The sequence below is a fragment of the Rana temporaria genome, chromosome 2, assembly GCF_905171775.1.
Source record: "Rana temporaria chromosome 2, aRanTem1.1, whole genome shotgun sequence".
Classification (NCBI taxonomy): domain Eukaryota; kingdom Metazoa; phylum Chordata; class Amphibia; order Anura; family Ranidae; genus Rana; species Rana temporaria.
Genome location: NC_053490.1, coordinates 56,875,834 through 56,896,357, shown reverse-complemented (window position 1 = coordinate 56,896,357; position 20,524 = coordinate 56,875,834). Strand labels below are relative to the sequence as shown.

The 20,524-nt window shown below is 42.5% G+C and overlaps 1 protein-coding gene across 2 annotated transcripts in view; it reads left to right on the top strand.

Annotated features, from left to right (window-relative positions):
• The first annotated feature begins 985 nt into the window (after positions 1–985).
• LOC120929039 overlaps positions 986–20,524 on the top strand; it is a 35,976-nt gene continuing 16,437 nt past the window's right edge. Inside the window, exons 1-4 of one of the 2 annotated variants that reach the window (XM_040340223.1) lie at positions 986–1,204; positions 6,776–6,877; positions 8,158–8,313; positions 15,546–15,626. In XM_040340223.1, the coding sequence (XP_040196157.1) occupies positions 1,115–1,204; positions 6,776–6,877; positions 8,158–8,313; positions 15,546–15,626 (429 nt within the window). In that variant the 5' untranslated portion in view covers positions 986–1,114. The remainder of the gene's footprint in view (positions 1,205–6,775; positions 6,878–8,157; positions 8,314–15,545; positions 15,627–20,524) is intronic. The other variant, XM_040340224.1, reaches the window with a different exon arrangement.

The following is a 20,524-nucleotide window of genomic DNA, read 5'->3' as shown; positions in this document are numbered from 1 at the left end:
ACTGTGCCATGCCAAACGCAGCCACTGTGCTATGCCATTGTCTCCACTGTGCCCATCAATTGCCACCAGTTTGCCCCTAGAATGCCGCCAGACTGCCCCAAAATACGGCCAGATTGTTTTATGTGCAGGGGGCTGTGTAATCTGCAGGGAGGCTGTGTAATATACAGGGGTCCAGAGGTACAGGGGCTGTGTAATGTAAAAGGAACAAGAGGTGTGGAGCTGTGTAAAGTAAAGGGGCCCAGAGGTGCGGGGGCTGTGCAATTTAAGGGGGTCCAGAGGTGTGGGGGCTGTGTAATATAAAGGGGTCCAGAGGTGCAGGGGGCTGTGTAATGTAAAGGGAACCAGAGGTGTGGGGGCTGTATAATGTAAAGGGGTTGAGAGGTGCAGGGGGCTGTGTAATGTAAAGGAAACCAGAGGTGCATGGCTGTGTAATGTAAAGGGGTCCAGAGGTGCAGGGCTATGTAATGTAAAGGGGTCCAGAGGTGTGGGGGCTGTATAATGTAAAGGGGTCCAGAGGTGCAGGGGGCTGTGTAATGTAAAGGGAACCAGAGGTGCATGGCTGTGTAATTTAAAGGGGTCCAGAGATACGGGGCTATGTAATGTAAAGGGGTCCAGAGGTGTGGGGCCTGTGTAATGTAAAGGAGTCCAGAGGTGTCAATTATTACTATGTTAAGATTATTATTATCTTCATTTATTAGCAGGTAAATGCGGCCCTCCATGCATTCACATACATTGAACCCAGCCCTTAAGTGGAAAAGGGTTGCTGACCCCTGCTGTAGGCTAAGATAAAGATGTTTTTTAGTGCATGGCCATCTTTACTTATTTGTTCTTGTCAATAAGTGCTCTAGAAGCAGTCTTTATTTCAGTTTATAACACCTGGGTGACCGTTTTACTTTTGCAAGTCTTTTTCTCAATCCCCTGGTCTGTTCCGCAACTCTACCTTATCGTATGTAATTTGCAGGAAGCTGTCAGCAACACCTATATTCTCCAGAAAAATATGGTTTTATCTGTTTCTTTGCGGTTCTAAATTTCCTTGGAATTAGGAGAAAAGGTGATATAAATTGATGGCAATCTGGACAGACGCACTTCTTTTTACAAGTCCAATAAGGGAACAATGCGTTGTTTTCCAGTTGTGTTGTTATTCTGGGCTCTATCCGTCACTGCACTCCCTCCTCTATGGCAAGAGAACCAATCACCTGAAGAGGTACATTTAAAATTGGATATAGAGCTTTAGAGACTTTAATAATTGTACTTTTTTTTTTTTTTTTTTTTTAAGATTTGTATGTGAATGTATAGAAATTATTTTGGACAACTAAAAATAAATACAATTTAGGATAAAAACAGAGCATTGAATACAAAAATATAATATATAGCATATAGTAATCTATTTTATTACAGAAACAATTTTTGCTGTTGTATGTATAACAGAGGGAGAATACTGTTTACTGTGGGTATTCCATTGTGATTTAAAATTGCGTTATCATGGGTTTTGTTTTTTTATGTTTTTATGGGCTTGGGTGTATATATTGTATGTTTTGTAGTGTTTTTATTCTTTAGTCGTTTTTTTTTTTTTTTTACTTGTATAAATATACTTTTAATAATTTTAATGCAGGAACTTTCAGTTTCAGGAGTGCTTTCCAATTTTTGTGAGTCTCATTTGTAAAATTTTAATAATAACAAAAAAATCTAAAACATAGATAAAATGCCTATGTATATCAGAGTTTTTAAAATCGAAATTCCATTGTTACTTTTATTGGCAAAAAAGTAACAGTATATTTTAGTGAACTTCATTACTGTTGTTTTTATTTTTATACTGGTGGCTAATGTTTGTATTTGCATATTAATTAATATGTTTCCTTTACTTATGAATTATTCCCAGTCTACATGGTTATAAATGTGTAAATACACATTTTCATGTAGTTAATGGTTCATGTAGTAAACCTGGTGTAGAGTTATTGACACTCAGGTCATTACAAAGGTCAAGGGGACTCTTTACGCCGGGTTCACACCTATACGAATTGGTTGCGGCTTAAACCGCATTCAGTTTGCATAACATTATAAAATACATTGATTTCAATGAGGCTGGTTCACATATGTGCGATGCATTCGCACTGCATATTGCCGCAAAAACGTGTGTGTTTTCTAGGCATTGCGGTGCGGCTCAGGTGCGAATTCAGGCCCATTATCTTCTATGGGCACGCATCTGATTTGCAGATGTGTTAATTTCTCTTCAGGATTTCTCTCATTCACCTCAATACACTTCCCCCCTCCCCCTTTCCTCTCCCAGGTCTCCAAATTCACAGCTAAAACAAAGATGATCTGCTGAACAGTTCTCTTATGTCTCCGCAGAGATAAGAGAGCTGAAATTCGCACCACACGAGTGTGAATCCGGGCCTTAAGTCTGGAGGAAAAGAGATTTAACCTTGACATACAGAAAGGCTTCTTCACAGTAAGGCACCTTTCACACTGGGGCGGGAGGCGCGGTGGCGGTATAGCGCCGCTAAAAATATCGGCGCTGTACCGTCGGATTTGCCGCGGGATTCGGCCGATGGCGGTGCGGTATTAACCCCCGCTAGCGGCTGATAAAGGGTTAATACTGCCCACAATGCGCCTCTGCAGAGGCGCATTGCGGGCGGTATTACCGCGGTTTCCCATTGTTTTAAATGGGAAGGACCGGTGAAGGAGCGGAATACACGCCGCTCCTCTCACTGCTCCAAAGATGCTGCTGGCAGGAGATGTTTTTCTCTCCCGCCAGCGCATCGCCTCAGTGTGAAAGCCCTCAGGCTTTCACATTGAGTATGCAGTGCAGAAGTTTTTCAGGCGGTATAGCAGCGCTATTTTTAGCGCTGTACCGTACCGCCTGAAAAACTCCTCAGTGTGAAAAGGGTCTAAGGGCCAGATCCACAGCCCAGCAGCGCAACGTAATTTAACCGATTTAAGTTACACTGCCGCAAAGTTAGGTATCGATCCACAACACACTTACCTGGAAATTTGCGGCGGTGTAACTCAAATCCGTCCGGCGCAAGGCGTTCCTAATCTAATGGGGCGAGTCCCATTTAAATTAGGCGCGCTCCCGCGCCGGACGTACTGCGCATGCTTGTGACGCAATTTTCCCGACGTGCTTTGCGCGACGTGACGTAATTTTTTGATCGGCGCGTAGCGTAGTTCCGTATTCCTGTACGGCTTACGCAATCGACGTAAAATTTAAAAATTCGACGCGGGAAAGACGGCCATACTTTACACAGCATTACGCCTGCTGTGTAAAATTAGGGCTGGTTTACAAAAGTGTAACTAAGCGACGGGAAACTAACGTAGCGGCGATGTAGCGAACGCGAAAAAGCTTTGAGGATCGACGTAACTCCTCATTAGCATACCCGACGCGTAATTTCGACGATGAATGCCCCCAGCGGCGGTCGCGGTACTGCATCTTAAGATCCGGCAGTGTAAAACTATTACACCTGCCGGATCTTCTGTCTATCTCTTGGAAACTGATTCTGTGGATCAGTTCCAAAGATAGAAACAGGGATACGACGGCGTATCAGTAGATACGCCGGCGTATCCCTTTTGAGGATCTGGCCCTAAGAGCTGTGAAAATGTGGAATAAACTCCCTCAAAAACGAATTCGACCAGCTCAGAAGATTGTTCTAAAAAAGAGCTCTACCTATACCAGTGAGGACAGATATCAGATACATGGGTTGAGTATTATATGATTAAGGACAGACAAAATCTACAGAATCTTGTGTTTTTCAATGACTGGACCCAGGGATCCATATGAAATAAGAAAGATCTTTGACATTTACATTCTAAACATTTTCATTTTCGGCACTATCTAGAAAGGTTTAGGATTCGGAAAAGCCAACATTCAACTTATAATAATGGATTCAATGGCAAAAGTCAGAATGATCCGGTCACAGAGGGCAAACAGGGAAAAATAAAGTATAAAAACTAATTATTTAATATTCCAGGAACATTGATTTTTTTTTACAGGACTATCTAAAAAGACTTAAAAGGGGTTATTTACTAAAGCCAAATCTACTTTGCACTACAAGTGCACTTGAAAGTGCGCTGACAGTGCACTTGGAAGTGCAGTTGCTGTAGATCCAAACTTTTACCTTTAAAAACCTCCATAGGCTTTGTTTAAAAAATTCTACAGGTTGCATGTTTTGAGTTACAGGGCTAGAATTATTTGTCTCGCTCTAATGATCGCGGTGATACTTCACGATTTTAATATGCGGGCGCTACTCACGTATGTGTTCGTTTCTGTACGCGAGCTTGACGGGACAGGGCGTGTTTAAAAAAAATATATATATTCTCATTTATTTTACCTTTTATTTAAAAATGTTACACTGTTTTAAAGAAAAAAAAAATGTAAACATCCCTTGTAATAGAAAAAGGGCATGACAGGAACTCCTAAATATGAGATCTGGGGTCAAAAAGACCTCAGATCTCATATTTACACGAAAATGCAATATTAACCACTTCGTTACCGGGCCTATTTTGGCACTTCTCTCCTTCATGTAAAAATCACAATTTTTTTGCTAGAAAATTAATCAGAACCCCCAAACATTATATATTTTTTTTTAGCAGACACCCTAGGGAATAAAATGGCGGTCATTGCAACTTTTTTTCTCACATGGTATTTGCGCAATAATTTTTCAAACGCCTTTTTTTAGGGAAAAAAACAGTTTCATGAATTAAAAAATACCAAAACATTAAAGTTAGCCCAATTTTTTTGTATAATGTCAAAGACGATGTTACGCCGAGTAAATAGATACCTAACATGTCACGCTTTAAAATTGCGCACACTCATGGAATGGCGCCAAACTTCGGTTCTTAAAAATCTCCATAGGCAACGCTTAAATTTTTTTTACAGGTTACTATTTTTGAGTTACAGAGTAGGTCTAGTGCTAGAATTGTTGCACACGCTTTAACGCACGCGATGATACCTCACATGTGGGGTTTGAACGGTGTTTACATATGTGGGCGGGACTTGCATGTGCGTTCGCTTCTGCACGCGAGCGACCGAGACAGGGGCGTTTTAAATTTTTTTTTTTTTAATTTTTTTTTTTTTTTTTACTTCATTTTTTTTATTTTTACACTTTTTTGTCATTTTTTTTTTTTTGATCACTTTTATTCCTATTACAAGGAATGTAAACATCCCTTGTAATAGGAATCAGTGTGACAGGTCCTCTTTATGGAGAGATGTGGGGTCAATAAGACCCCACATCTCTCCTACAGGCTTACAAGCATGAAATCGGTGAAAAAAATTTCACCGATTACATGCCGACAGCCGCGATAGCGGCTTTGTTTACTTCTGGGTACCAGGCGTGACGTCATAACGTCGCGCCCGGCCCTCCGACGGTCATAGAGATGACTGTGACCGTCTGGTCACCAGTCATCTCTATGGTTCACCAACGAGCGCCGGCCGATTCGCTCTCCGGGCCCCCGATGGCACGGGAGAGCCCGGAGAAGCACCGGATGGCGGCGGGAGGGGGGACGTCCCCTCACGCTGCCTAGAAGAACGATCGAGCGGCGGAACCGCCGCTTTGATCGTTCTTCTGGTGCACAGAATCGCCAGCTGAAGACAGCGATATCTGAATGATGTCCTACGGTCCTACGGATCTGAAGTGGTTAAAAAAAAAAAAATGTCATTTGAAAAAAAAAGTCCCTGGCAGAAGTGACGTTTTGACATCGCTTCCGCCATGCAATAATATGGAGACGGGTGGGGGCCATCTTCCCCTCACTTGTCTCCATGCCAAGCCAGGGACAGGACGCGATCACCTCTGCCGCTGCCAGCAGCCGGGCACCGAAAAGCGTCAGGAGGGGGGGGTGTCCCTCTAAAAGTGATCGTGCGGCGAATCCGCCACAGAAACCACTTTTATCTTGAAGCAGACTGCCCGCTGAAGAAGAGGATACCGGGGTTATCGCCTGTAGTGTTAACCCCTTCCACTGCCAGTGCATTTTTTTACAGTGATCAGTGCATTTTTATAGCGCTGATTACTGTATTGGTGTCACCGGTCACTAAAAATTTTCACTTAGGGTCAGATTTGTCCGCTAAAAATCCTGCTAAAAAATCGCAGATTGTCGCCATTACTAGTGTAAAAATAAATAAATAAATAAAAGTCCCTAAATCTATCCCGTAGTTTGTAGACGCTATAACTTTTGCGCAAACCAATCAATATACGCTTATTGGGATCTTTTTGACCAAAAATATGTAGCAGAATACATATTGGCCTAAACTGATCAAGACCTTTTTTGTCCTAGGGCCCTTTCACATGTACGGATCCCGTCAGGATCTGTACCTTTATCATCCGCTTGCTCAGCGGGGATCACTCCGTTGATCCCCGCTGAGCCAGCAGATGACAGGGTCTGCCCTGTCAGATCTCTGCTCTCCTCTATGGGGGAATCGGATTAACACGGACCGTCTGTCCGTCTTCATCCGATCCGATCTGCAGACGGATGGAAAAATAGGATTTTCTTCCGTCTGCAGAAACGGACCATAGAGGGGACTGATGAGATCGAATGTCAGCGGATGTTCATCCGCTGACATCCGCAATCCCATAGGGATACATGTATGTCTGTATTTCATCTGAAAACGGATGGATGAAATACGAACCTATGGTCCGCCGGTGTGAAAGGGCCCTTACTTCTTTTTACCCCAACTGGCCACAGCCTGGCCGCTCAACAGCCTAATACAAAGTATGCTAGTCTTATTTGAATACGGATTGCTATACAACATACATTTTGACATTTAAAATAGATTTTTATTTTGCAGGACTATCTAAAACGTATTAAGGTTCAGGAAAACTTACCTTCATCTGAGAACAATGGTCAATACCCTGGCAATGCTCAAAGCCTGGACTCAGAGGTCTCACAGGTGAGCAAATGTAGCTGTGGTTTCATAAACGTTGCAAAATACAGTCCAATCGCTCGGATGTCCATATAAAAAACTGTTTAGGAAGATTAAAACCTCTGCTTTTTTTAATCATCTGTGTTCCATTGGGGAGATTTAGCTTACTTTATGTCCCATAGACACAAGAGGAAGTAAGAAGAAACTTCTGTAGGAATAAGGTCACTGGAAAAGTATTGTCTCTACTGTAACATTGTTCATTTATTTCTGGTATATATGCAAAAATGTAAATGAAAAATTTGTAGCGCTGTGTTCATAAATCCCATAAACATATCTAAAACATGTAAATAATATAAACTAAATCACCACGTGAAAAAGTGTCAAAAAAATGATTAAACATGACAATAAAAAGAAAATATAGAAAATATATACTACAAATTATATATTATCTCTAAACCAGTGTTCATAAGTGGTCATCCACGGGTACGGTCACGGGCGCCCGCTAGGGGACAGGATTTAAAGCAACATATATATACATTGCTTTGCCCAGGGATGTATTTAGGTTTTGTGCTGCCCTAGGCCTGACTAAACTTGTGCACCCCCTAATTTAAATGTGACCCACCCCTTCCTGCCAAGGCCACACCCCTTGCGGTTTAAGACCCACCCTGAAATTTTCAAGTGGGGACACTAGTTCTTTTGGCCTGTGGGGGGGGGCAATGGATTCCCTGAATTTGCATAGATTTCCTCTCACTTCCGGTTTGGCTATGGGACAGGAAGTGAAGGGAAATCTCTGCAACGGGACAGGAATGGTAAAAAAAATGTAAGCAACGCCATACCCCCCCCCACAGTTGCAGAATGCCAACCGCCCACATACTGGAAGCAGTGCGGCCGATTTATGGGGGCGTTAAACTAATTTGCCTAACAGTGTAGCGCAAGCCGGCAGAGACACTGTCCGTGCTGCCCCCCTACAAAGTGCTGCCCTAGGCCTGGGCCTTGTTGGCCTAGGCCAAGATACAGCATTGGCTTTGCCTGCCCGTGCCATTCTGCCTACGTATATCTGTGTTAGGCAGTCGGCAAGCGGTTAAACTCTCCTAAATGTTTTCCACCTCTTTTCTCTTTTTTTAAATAAAACAACCAAACGTTCTAGTTATCCCCCATCCTTGCTCAGCTCTATGACTAGAGAGCCTAACGTCTTACTTCTTTTTATTCCTACTGGCCACAGCCTGGGCCCCAACAGTGTGACAAAACGTATGCCTGTCTTATATGAATACGGATTGCTGTACAACATACAATTTTTCATTTTGCAGGAATATCTAGAACGTATTCAGAGAAACGAACCTCCAGCTCAAAATCCTAACGTTATTCTACGCCGGGTGACACCTCAATATCCTGGTATTGTTTTTCGCCGGGTGACACCACAAAATCCTGGCCATATTCTACGCCTGGACCCAGAAGTCTTGCAGGTAAACAAATGTAGCTGTTGTTTCATGAACGTTGTAAAATACAGTCCAATCACCCGGAGGTCCATATGCAAAGGTGTTTGGGAAGGTTAAAACTTCTGCATTTTTTTAACCATCTGTGTCCCATTGGGGAGAATCACCTTACTTTATGTCCTGTGTATCTATTTGTTTTTATTTCAAATTTTTTTTTTAAAACATACACAATTCACATTATATTACATTTATGTTAAACGTGTACAAAAAATTCATCTTTAAATACACTCAACATGACTTAAATATACATTACAACATTAAAGACAACATTCTCGATTTGGGTCTATCTTACACCTTTTTATCTTTCTCCCTCTCCTTTATCCTCCCTCTTCTCTTATGCTTTCCCTCCATCTCCCTCCAAAAAAAAAAAAAAAAAGGGGGGGGGTTTTATTAACCCCCACCACACCCCCTTTCCTATTCCCATTAAGTGTTAAAACCATATTTAATTCCTTATTAAATCTCTTGTGAGAAAAAAAAAAAAAAGGGGGGGGGGGGGAGGGGGGAGGAATTAAATACTACGTGTATCTTTATCCTCTTCTCCCTTTCGTGATACCTATCAAAATATCTTTATGTGTTTTACTTTATATTTGTTCCCAGTGACTAAATCCATTTATTTTTATTTTCTCTTCCTTTCCCTTCCTCTTAAGGGGGAAAAATTCATTAACATTTCTCCCCTTTAAATCCACTCGTGCAAAAAAAAAAAAAAAACCCACGACTCCCACCCTACCCACTTCCCTTTTCCTGTTCAGTGTCAAATCATTATTTAATTCCTTATTAAATCTCTGTGAAGAAAAAAAAAAAAAAAACCCATGACTCCCAACATACCCACTTCCCTTTTCCTGTTCAGTGTCAAATCATTATTTAATTCCTTATTAAATCTCTGTGAAAAAAAAAAAAAAAAAAAAAGGGGGAGGGAGGGGGGAGGAATTAAATACTACATGTATCTTTATCCTCTTCTCCCTTTCGTGATACCTATCAAAATATCTTTATGTGTTTAACTTTATATTTATTCCCAGTGACTAAATCCATTTATTTTCATTTCCTCTTCCTTTCCCTTCCTCTTAAGGGGGAAAATTTAACTAACATTTCTCCCCTTCAAATCCACTCGTGAAAAAAAAAAAAAAAAAAAGGGGGGGGGGGGGGGAGGGAAAGACAAAAGAGAAAAAAACCCTTTAGGGGGTGACCTCCCTCTCTCTCCAGAGGTACTAAACCCTCAGGCATACCTACATCCTATCTTCCCTGCTCATAAGATCTTGATAGAGCTGGGATTGCTTAAAGTCCACCCAGCCTCTCCAGATCCCTGCTTCTCTCTGGTTTATTTCCCAGTACTGGTCTTCCTCCATATTTCTAATTTTTTCTACTTCCCTTAACCATTCTTGTATTGACGGGGCCTGTTTTTCCTTCCATTTTTTCGGAATCAGTAATTTTGTTATATTTAGTAAAATAGGCACGATTGATGTTTTATATTTTTTCCTGGGTATGGTTGTTGCATGGAACAAACACTGCCAGGGCTCCAAAATAATCTCTACTTTACTAATCTCTTTTATTAATTCTAATATTTGTTTCCAGTATTGTTGGATTTTAGGGCACTGCCACCAGATATGGGCATGGGTTCCCACCTCCCCACACTCCCTCCAACACAAGGGTGAGACCTGGGGGTTTATCTTATGTAGTTTTGCTGGAACATAATACCACTTAACTAATAATTTAAAATTCATTTCTTTTATCCGGGTATTTATTGATGTTGAATGTACATAATCTACAACTTTATTTCTCATATTTTCTGGTAATATTTGGTTTAATTCCCTTTCCCAGCTTCTTGTTGGGCATATAGCTCCAACTTCTTGTTGTATTATCAGAAGCTTATAGATGGTTGAAATTCCGTAACCCCCTGTGTCTGTTTGGTCCACTAATTTTTCCCATACATTTAATTCACCAATCCCCCGGAGTGGTCTAGGAAGGGAACCTACAAAATGTTGCAGTTGTTTATATCTCCAGACCTCCCAAGGGGAGGGCCCATATATTTCACGGAGTTCATTTAGTGAGCAAAGGACATTACATCCCTCAATCTTAAATAAGGTGCTGTAGTCCATTTTAGATATAATTTGTTGTCCTTCCCCGGAGGAAAGTAGTTGTTTCCTGTTAAGGGCATTAAGGGACTATTTTGTTGTAGCTGTGAACCTTTGGCTAGTTTATCCCAGGTGGTAAATACTACCGAAGTAATTGATGCCATTGGTTCCGTCAACCCTCTAAACTGCCTTGGGATCCAGAGAATCTGCCCCAACACTACTTTAGAGGTTTTTTCTTCCAAATCTACCCATTTTTTATTTTTTTTCCCCTGGGAAGCATATGCCCAATCTACAGCTCGCCTTAAAATCGCTGCCTCGTAATATTTTTCAAAATCGGGGAAAAAGACCCCCCCCTTTTCTTTAGTCTTTGTTAGTATCCGAAAAGCAATACGATTTTTTTTGTTATTCCATACAAATCTCTGTATTACTGATCGTAATGTTTTAAAGAAGGTCCCAGGAATATCTATTGGTAAACTCTGAAAAATATATAGGGCCCTTGGGAGGATCATCATTTTGACTACATTTATTCGCCCGAACCATGATAGTCTATGGGCAGGGTATCCTTTGAGTTCACTATTAATATTATTCAGCAGGGATATATAATTATCTTGATATAAATCTGTATTTGATTTTGATAGTAACACCCCTAGATACTTCAACCCCTTTGTCTTCCACTTGAATGGGTACATTCTCTGAAGGTCCCTACTGTGATTTGTTGGTACCGAAATATTCAAGATTTCTGTCTTATCCATATTCACTTTTAGATTTGATACTAAGCTGTATTTTCCCACTTCCTCCAAGGTTTTTGGGAGAGTTTGTATAGGATTTCTTAGATATACTATGATATCATCTGCAAAAGCCGATATTTTGTATTCTTGTCCCCCCACCTCTATACCTTGAATCTCTTGATTAGTTCTTATCGAAGTCAGAAATGGTTCCAAGGACAACACAAAGAGCAGGGGGGACAATGGGCAGCCCTGTCGCGTCCCATTAAAAAGCCTAAAGCTTTCAGATAGGGTCCCATTAACTTGAATTTGCGCCGTTGGAATAGAATATAGGGCCCCTATCCATTTAAACATTTGTGGGCCTAAACCATATTTCTATAATGTCTGTAGCATAAAATCCCAGTCTAGTCTATCAAAGGCCTTCTCGGCATCTATTGATAGAAACAAGGCTGGTCTTCTGCTTTTTTTGGCTTTGTGTATTAAGAGAACAGTTTTTAAGATATTGTCTCGAGTCTCTCTACCCGGTACAAAGCCTGCTTGATCTTCCTCTATAAGATCTGGCATAAAGGGTTTTAGTCTTTCGGCCAATATCCTCGCATAGATTTTCATATCTTCGTTGATTAAAGATATTGGCCTAAAACTAGAGCACATTGTGGGGTCTTTTCCATCTTTTGCTAAGAGGGATATATAGGCACCAAGGGCTTCTCCCCGTATTTTCTGTCCTTCCCCTATTGAATTCATATATCGGTGAAAATGTGGGCACAGGATATCAACAAATTTCCTATAATATAAAGATGTGTAACCATCAGGGCCGGGGCTTTTTCCCAATCTGCTGTTTTTTATGGCCAGCTCTATTTCTTCTCTAGTAATATTTTTATCTAATCCTTTTGAGTCATCCTCAGTTATCTCTGGTAACTTAATTCCCCTTAAATATTTGTTTATTTTATCTTTTCTATCTTGGATATCCCCTGGATCCTGTACGTCATTTACTTTATATAGTTGTTGATAGTATTCCATAAAAATCTTACTGATATCTCTGGTGGAATGTTTAATTTCCCCCAATTTGTTTTTAATCTTAGCTATATAATTTGGTTTTCTCCTGGGTTTAATCTGTCCTGCCAGCATTTTCCCCGGTTTTTATGCCCCATTTATACTGTTTTTTAGCCATTTTATTAAAAATACGTTTAGTCTCTAATTGTAACATATCTCTCAGGGCTTCCCTTTTTTCCAGCAGCTTAATCAGTACGTCTTTATCATTTATTTTTTTATGTTTCTGTTCTAAATCCTGAATATCCTGTAATAGTTGTTGTTTTTGTGCTGTCCAGATTTTTTTCCTCTTTGCTCCCTCTGCAATCAATCTCCCCCTCATAAAGACCTTATGTGCTTCCCATAAAACAGATGGAGCAATGTTCTCTATGTTGTTCTCTATAAAAAAGAAATTAATTTCCTTTCCCAAATCCTCTGCTATACTCTGATTATCCAGAAGTGTTTCGTCCAGCCTCCAAGATCCTTGCCTTTCCGGTACATCTTCCAGCTCTAGGCTGATTATGACCGGTGCATGATCAGAGAGGGTGATCGACTTCACCTCTGCCTTTTTCAATCCCTCTAATAACAAATGGTCTAAAAAAATATAATCTATTCTTGAATAGGAAGAATGCACCTGGGAGAAGTATGTAAAGTCCTTCCCTTTTGGGTACAGGACTCTCCAGGCATCTACCAGGTGCTGCTGATATAGTTTTTGTTTAACTGACCTTAGATGTTTACCCTCTGATCGGAGAGAGATGGGTTGGGTATCCAAACATGGATCGAACACAAAGTTTAAGTCCCCCGCCATGATCACTTTTCCCTCCCTAAAGTTCTCTAGCCTTTTCAATACATTTCTTAAAAATAAACTAGGATGAGCATTAGGGCAATAAATGTTTACCAGCGTGTATTCCTTATTAAATAGGTAACCTTTTACAAACAAAAATCTCCCCTCTGGATCTGACTCCATCGCTTTTAAAGTAAATGGGGTGTTCCTATCAAAACCTATGGCCACTCCTCTAGATCTCTTGTCCGAGGAGTAACCATGCATCCATACTGGGAAACCAATAGTATTCAGTCCTACCTTGGTGGAGTGTTTAAAGTGGGTTTCTTGCAAAAAAAACGACATTCGCTGTCCAACTTTTTAATTCTTGCAGTATTTGATGTCGTTTGCTAGGGTTGTTTAGACCTCTGACATTATAACTAATTATTTTTAAAGGAGTCATTTCTCAGATATAGGCAATATTTTTCTATGGAGGAATTAACTCTTTTATTTTTATCCGTGTTGACCCAATCGACTGACAACATAAAAACAGAAATTACTAAACTACACATTCCTTCTTCCCAATATCCCCTCCCTCCCCCTCCCCCCTACATTGAATATCAATGTCATATCCCATCCAGCTGTCGCCAAAGACAGGCGTCCAACTGGTTGGGGTTGGCTCCTAGGGGTCTCAATATGACCTGCCGATCGCCGGGTCCTCATCCCCGCTACGGGAATGGTCCACGGAGACCGGCAGGGCATAAGCCATCCCGCCGTACCCTCCCCAAGAGGACACTCCCTTACTCCCTCCCCCACCTGCAAGAGACTCCTGTGGACAGAAGAGGATGTAAAGGGAAATCTCTGTAAGAGGAAAGTCACTGGAGAAAAGTGTTCCTATTGAAAAAAATTCCCTCCATCCCTATTGCATTGACAACTCAATTTTTTTTTTATTTTGCCTCAATTTCAGTCCAATTTACAGTGGTTGCCAGGACACATAGTGGTTGATTTACTAAAGGCAAAAATAGACTGTTGCTCCAGAGCTTAGTAAGTGAGGTAAAGCTTCACTTTGCAAAGAATACCCAATCACATGCAAATAATATATATCAAATGAATAAATAAAACAGCATTTCTGCTTGCACAGGATTGGATGATGGAAGTCAGCAGAGCGTCTGCTCATTTACTAAATTCTGGAGCAACTGCCCTTGCAGAGTACATGTGTAGGGTTTGGGGTGTATGTGGAATAACAAAAAGCTCCTACAGAGACACCAACCCCTAAGAATATACAACTATGTTTCAACAAAAGGGTTGATAGGGGTGGGACTTTGAATGTGCCTCAGAGGAGGGGTGACCCTGACCCTGATGAAGTCACGTGCTGTGACGATACGCGTCGGGATTGGAGGGCTTGACACACTCTAGCATCCGACGAATGGACATACGAGTTCGCCACTCGTCAGATTGATGCAGAAATTTCGATTTTAAATGTGAGTTTTTAATTGTTTTTAATAAATATTTCACGTCTGACCGGGCTACGCTATGGTTGTCTATTCACTTCCCCCTATGTATGACTGCGACATCTGAGCATTCAGCCTGAGCCATAGACAGAGGGGAAGAGGTGGAGGCACATATTCATTGCGAGTCCGCACTCGTGGAGGAAGGTCCTTTCTTTCATATTGTTTATGTGAGTGCATTACCATCTGGGCATTCCTGGGGTTTTGTTGTTGTTCACGATATCACACGATCAGGCTTGTCCTTCTTTTTTACCCCACATACACCACCGAGATCCTCATACACATCAAGAGTTGATCCGCGAACCATTGGGGACACGGGACTCCTAATCTTGGAGAATTAGTAAGGGAGAGGAAGGAGGGACTGACGAGCTCGGCGCTCGTGGATAAGAGCCCCAGTTTTACACCCACATGTGAGTGCATCTCCACTGGTTTAGATCATAGATATTACCACCCCCCTCTGTGACGTTATCACACCATTTGGCTTTTACCCCTTCTACTTTTTCATGTAATACACTTTATGGAGACCCGAATGTGATATCCAACTCCGGACCATATCCATCAGGACCAGGCTGATTAAGTCCAGCTTGCCAGATCCGAGGTGAGCTGCTGGGATCACTAGAGGTGCATATATGAGATCTTGGTTACGGCTCACCTTCTGTCTTTCACCTTAATTTCGGATACAAGGCCTCCTTCTTCTGAATTACTTTGACCCTTATTTTTATTTTTAATCTTTATTTTTATTTTTATTGCTGTGTTTTTCAATATTTTTTATCTTACAACGCTATTGATTGGATCAAGCATTGATGAACTGCACTTTTACACGGCTGGATTGTGCTGTACCTGGACCTTTTTAGCACTGTGTCCTTGATTAAGGACCATTCAACATTATTGTTCACTGGTATATTAGTGTCACCCCTTTTGGACTTTCCCCACTCATTTTTGTACTTGTATATGTATGTGGTTATATGCACACACACATTAATTTGTATAACACTTTACAGCGCAAATATTTCACTTGTTACAGTGTGACAGAACGTATGCCTGTCTTATATGAATACGGATTGCTATACAACATACAAGTTGCCAATTAAAACCTCTCCTTTTCATTATGCAGGAATATCTAGAACGTATTCAGAGAAATAAACCTCCACAAAACCCTGGCATTCCTCGGTACTTGGACCCAAATGCCTTCAAGGTGAACAAATGTAGCTGTTGTTTCATGAATGTTGTAAAATACAGTCCAATCGCTCGGAGCTCCATATAGAAAGGTGTTTGGGAAGGTTAAAACCTCTGCATTTTCTCACCAATCTGTGTCGCATTGGGGAGAATTGCTTTACTTTATGTCCTGTAGACAGGGCCGGTGCAAGGATTTTTGCCAACTAAGGCGAAGGTGCATTTTAACCGCCCCTCCCGGCGCGCGCACGCACACACACACCATACATTATATCTGTGCGCCACTAAGCTTTAATGGTTATGATGCTTAAAGTGATCGTTTAACTTATTTATCTTTTACAGAGAAAGATAGCATAGATGGCGTTATTCTGCATTGCGTTGTATATAATGGACTATTGCTGGGATTTCTAGTCCTCTATAGCTGGTGGTATTCTCCATTGCGTGGTATAATGATTATACTGCGCAATGCAGATTACCACTGACCAGTTATAGAGGAACTACAAATCCCAGCAATAATACATTATACAGCGCAATGGAGAATACCAGCAGCTATAGAGGAACAACAAATTCCAGCAATAGTACATTATACAGCACAATACAGAATACCAGCAGTTAGAGAGGACTACAAATCCCAGCAATAATACATTATATAAAACGCAATGCAGAATACCAGCAGTTACAGAGGACTACAAATCCCAGCAATGATACATTATACAGGCTGCTTAATATATTATTGCAGGGATTTGGTGTTTTTTTTTAAACAGGAAACTTTAAAACAGGTCCCCCTTACCTGTTTCTGAAGCCTTGTAAGTCACGGCGGTGGCTCTGCGGGCATGTGTCCGGCCTGTGTGGTGAGTGCGGCGTGGTCTGGACTCGTCCTTCAAATGCCGCCCGCAGCAGCAGCCCACACACACTGCTGCCCCCCAGGACAAACCACCCCCCTACCCCATTAGTACAGACCCCCCCCCCACAGGACAAACCACCCCCCCATTAGCAGAGACCCCCCTTCCATTAGTACAGACCCCCCCTGACAAACCACCCCCTCCATTTGTACAGACCCCCCCACAAGCCATCCCCCATTAGTACAGACCCCCCCACAATTGGTACAGACCCCCCCACAAGCCATTCCCCACAATTAGTACAGACCCCCCCCCCACAAACCACCCTTCATTAGTACAGCCCCCCCCACAAACCACGGTCACCCCCCTCCATTAGTACAGAGGCCACCACAACCCCCCCCAGGACAAACCCCAGTCTGGAGAGGAGAGGACAGTGTGCAGCTGCGCCACCCGGGTGGAAAAGATAATGATCGTGAGGAGGAGGAGGACTCAAAATACCGCGGCGGTGGAGAGCTCAGAGCGCAGCCTCAGACAAGGAGAAGAGGAGGGAGCGGAGCACTCTGGCGCTTGAGCGCCTTCACCTCTGTGGCGCCTGGGTGAACTGCACCCCGCGCGGCGCACTCATAGTGGAAACGGCCCTGCTGGATTTGTTCTCTTTCTGGAGGTGGAGGTGGAGGTCTCGTTCGGGCGTCTGCAACCGATTTTCTGCCCTGACCCCTGGCTGGCGCTGGCACCGTAAGGCAAGCGCCAATGTTGCCTTGCCCTAGCGCCGGCCCTGCCTGTAGACAGAAGAGAAAGTTAAGGGACATCTCTGTAAGAGGAAAGTTACCGGAGAAAGGTGTCTCTATTGGAAAAATTCCTCTATTCCTGTTGCAGTGATAACTCAATTTTTTTCATTTTGTCTCAATTTCAGTCCAATTGTCAGTGGTTGCCAGAACACATAGGGCAGGGATAGGCAATTAGCGGACCTCCAGCTGTTGCAGAACTACAAGTCCCATGAGGCATAGCAAGACTCAGGCCTCGTACACACGACCGAGGAACTCGACGGGCGAAACACATCGTTTTGCTCGTCGAGTTCCTTGTTAGGCTGTCAAGGAACTCGACAAGCCAATTTTCTCCATTCCCGTCGAGGAAAAAGAGAACATGCTCTTTTTTTGGCTCGTCGAGTTCCTCGACAGTTTCCTCGTCGAAAAATGTACACACGACCGGTTTCCTCGGCAAAAAAAACAGCAAGTTTCTTGCTGGTTTTTGCCGAGAAACTCGGTCGTGTGTACGAGGCCTCAGACAGCCACAAGAATGACACCCAGAGGCGGAGGCATGATGGGACTTGTAGTTTTGCAACAGCTGGAGGTCCGCTATTTGCATATCCCTGACATAGGGGTTACATAGTTACATAGTAGGTGAGGTTGAAAAAATACACAAGTCCATCAAGTCCAACCTGTGTTTGTGATTATATGTCAGTATTACATTGTATATCCCTGTATGTTGTGGTCGTTCAGGTGCTTATCTAATAGTTTTTTGAAATTATTGATGCCCCTCACTGAAACCACCGCCTGTGGAAGAAAATTCCACATTCTCACCACTCTTACAGTAAAGAACCCTCTACGCAGTTTAAGGTTAAACTGCTTTTCTTCTAGATTTTAGTGAATGGCCGCATGTCATGTCTTAAATTCCCTTCCACAAATGTATTTGTACATTGAAATCATATCCCCTCTCAAGTGTCTCTTTTCCAGAGAGAATAAGTTCAGTGCTCGCAACCTTTCCTCATTACTAATATCCTCCAACCCCTTTATTAGCTTTGTTGCCCTTCTCTGGACTCTCTCCAGTTCCAGCACATACTTCATAATGACTGGTGCCCAGAACTGGACGGCATAGTCCAGGTGTGGCCGGACCTCTTGTAGATTGGGAGAATTATCGCTTTATCTCTGGAGTTAATCCCCTTTTTAATGCATGCCAATATTATTTTTGCTTTGCTTGCAGCAGCTTGGAATTGCATGCCATTGCTGAGCCTATCATCTACTACAACACCCAGGTCCTTTTCCATCCTAGATTCCCCAGAGGTTCTCCCCCTAGTGTATAGATTGCATTCATATTTTTGCCACCCAAATGCATTATTTTTCTACATTAAACCTCATTTGCCATGTAGTTGCCCACCCCATTAATTTGTTCAGGTCTTCTTGCAAGGTTTCCACATCCTGCAGATACGTTATTGACCTACTTAGCTTAGTATTGTCCGCAAATACAGAGATTGAGCTTTTTATCCCATCCTCCAGGTCATTTATGAATAAATTAAATAAGATTGGTCCCAGGACAGAACCCTGGGGGACCCCACTTTCCACCCTGGTCTATTCCGGGTACTTCCCATTTATCACTACCCTCTGAACTTTACTAAAGGCAAATGGACTGTGGGGAAGGGGGAGGGGGTAGTGAGAGAGAAGGAAGGGGGAAGAGGGGTAGTGAGAGAGGGGAGGTAGGGAGAGGGAGGTTGAGAGAAGAGGGTGGGTTGATCAGTATGTCTGCTATGTATGTCCCACCATTATACAGAACAAGAATGCTTCATAAAATTGTTACAGCAAAGGAAAGGATTATAAGTGAAGTCTCCGCAGATTGCAACATGGCATTCAATAAAGAAAGCATGACACATGGGGGAAATGCATAGGACTTGGCATTTTACAACTTTTTTTTTTAAGTACAGTACATTCCCCACTCACATACACAGGTATCCTCTCAGAGTGGTCTCACCCTTCTCCATGTAGAAGGCGGGCTGTCACACTACGGTTCTTAGCTGCTCGCCGGTCCCTCCTCCCACCGTCACAGTCAGCAAGTAACACTTCAGTCCAGGAAGTGTCCTCCTCCTCCTTCCCGGGCTCTCTCGGTCCCTCTCTCTCTCCTCTCAGGACCAGGAGCCCGTTCACGCCATCCATCCTGCCCCGTCCATCCTGGAGTCTCTCTACTTGCCTCGGCTCACGGGTACTCACGGGTACTCAGCCCGAGATCCTGAATGGTCAGTCCACCCCTGGGGGTGGGCCTGTCACTGAGCAACCACGGCCGGCGCTGCTCGCTCGGCATTGCCTCGTCCCCCTCAATAGTTGAAAGAAGATGACAGAAGGCCGGGAGAGGAGTGGAAGAGGCATGGGAGATCAAATTTAGAACAAGCGGCCCGACGGCCAGGCGGCCTACCGGGCAAATGCCCGGTAAGCCCTATGGCCAGTCTGGGCCTGCCCCCTGGCATTTCTGGTGTTGGCCATCTTGGATAATGTACCATTTTCTTCCTCGAATCCATCTGTCCTTGGCTCAGGCATGTAGACAGGAGGACGTGCTTAAAGCAGATGTAAACCCTCTCATATACCCAGTGAAGTGAACAGCCTCAGATGATACACAGGGTTGAAACAAATCTCCCTACATAAGTTTTACATGTATATCTGCTTGCTATAGTCTTTAGAATTCTAACATCGGGTTAGAATTTCTACTTCCTAATTTTTAGCTGTAGGAGTGAATTCTTGGCATACACTGGGAAACAGCTGATTGGAAGAAAGGCACATAGGTACATAGGTAGAGGAAGGAAGATACTTGCAGAGCTGTGCTGTGATAAGACAAGCTCTCTGCTAATCTATTTATAGCAACCTCCCACCACACAAATTTCAGAAGAACTTGTTAGAAGTTATCATGCTGATAACAGAGCAATGAAACAGCAACAACATGCGGGACTTAGAGCTATATATATGTGCCAGGTCAAATTTCATGAATTGGGTTTACATCCACTTTAACTAAGAAAACCCTCCCCCCCTGAAGACCCCCGGGATGTATGACATAATTTGCCTAGGCATATAAACCAGGAAGTTACTGAAATAAAAAAATAAAAAAATTAAAACAAGTAAATATGATATACTTTATTATCCATTTACTAATGCTAGCAGCATAAGGATTAAAAATAGTCAATGTTGATTGAGAGAGTGAAGTTCCACTTTAATGATCATCATGCTGGAGAAACCTACCCTGAGATTTCTTTCTCCTTAAAACTCTCCTGAATGTTTTCCACTTTTTTTCTCTTTTAAAATAAAACCACCAAACGTTCTAGTTA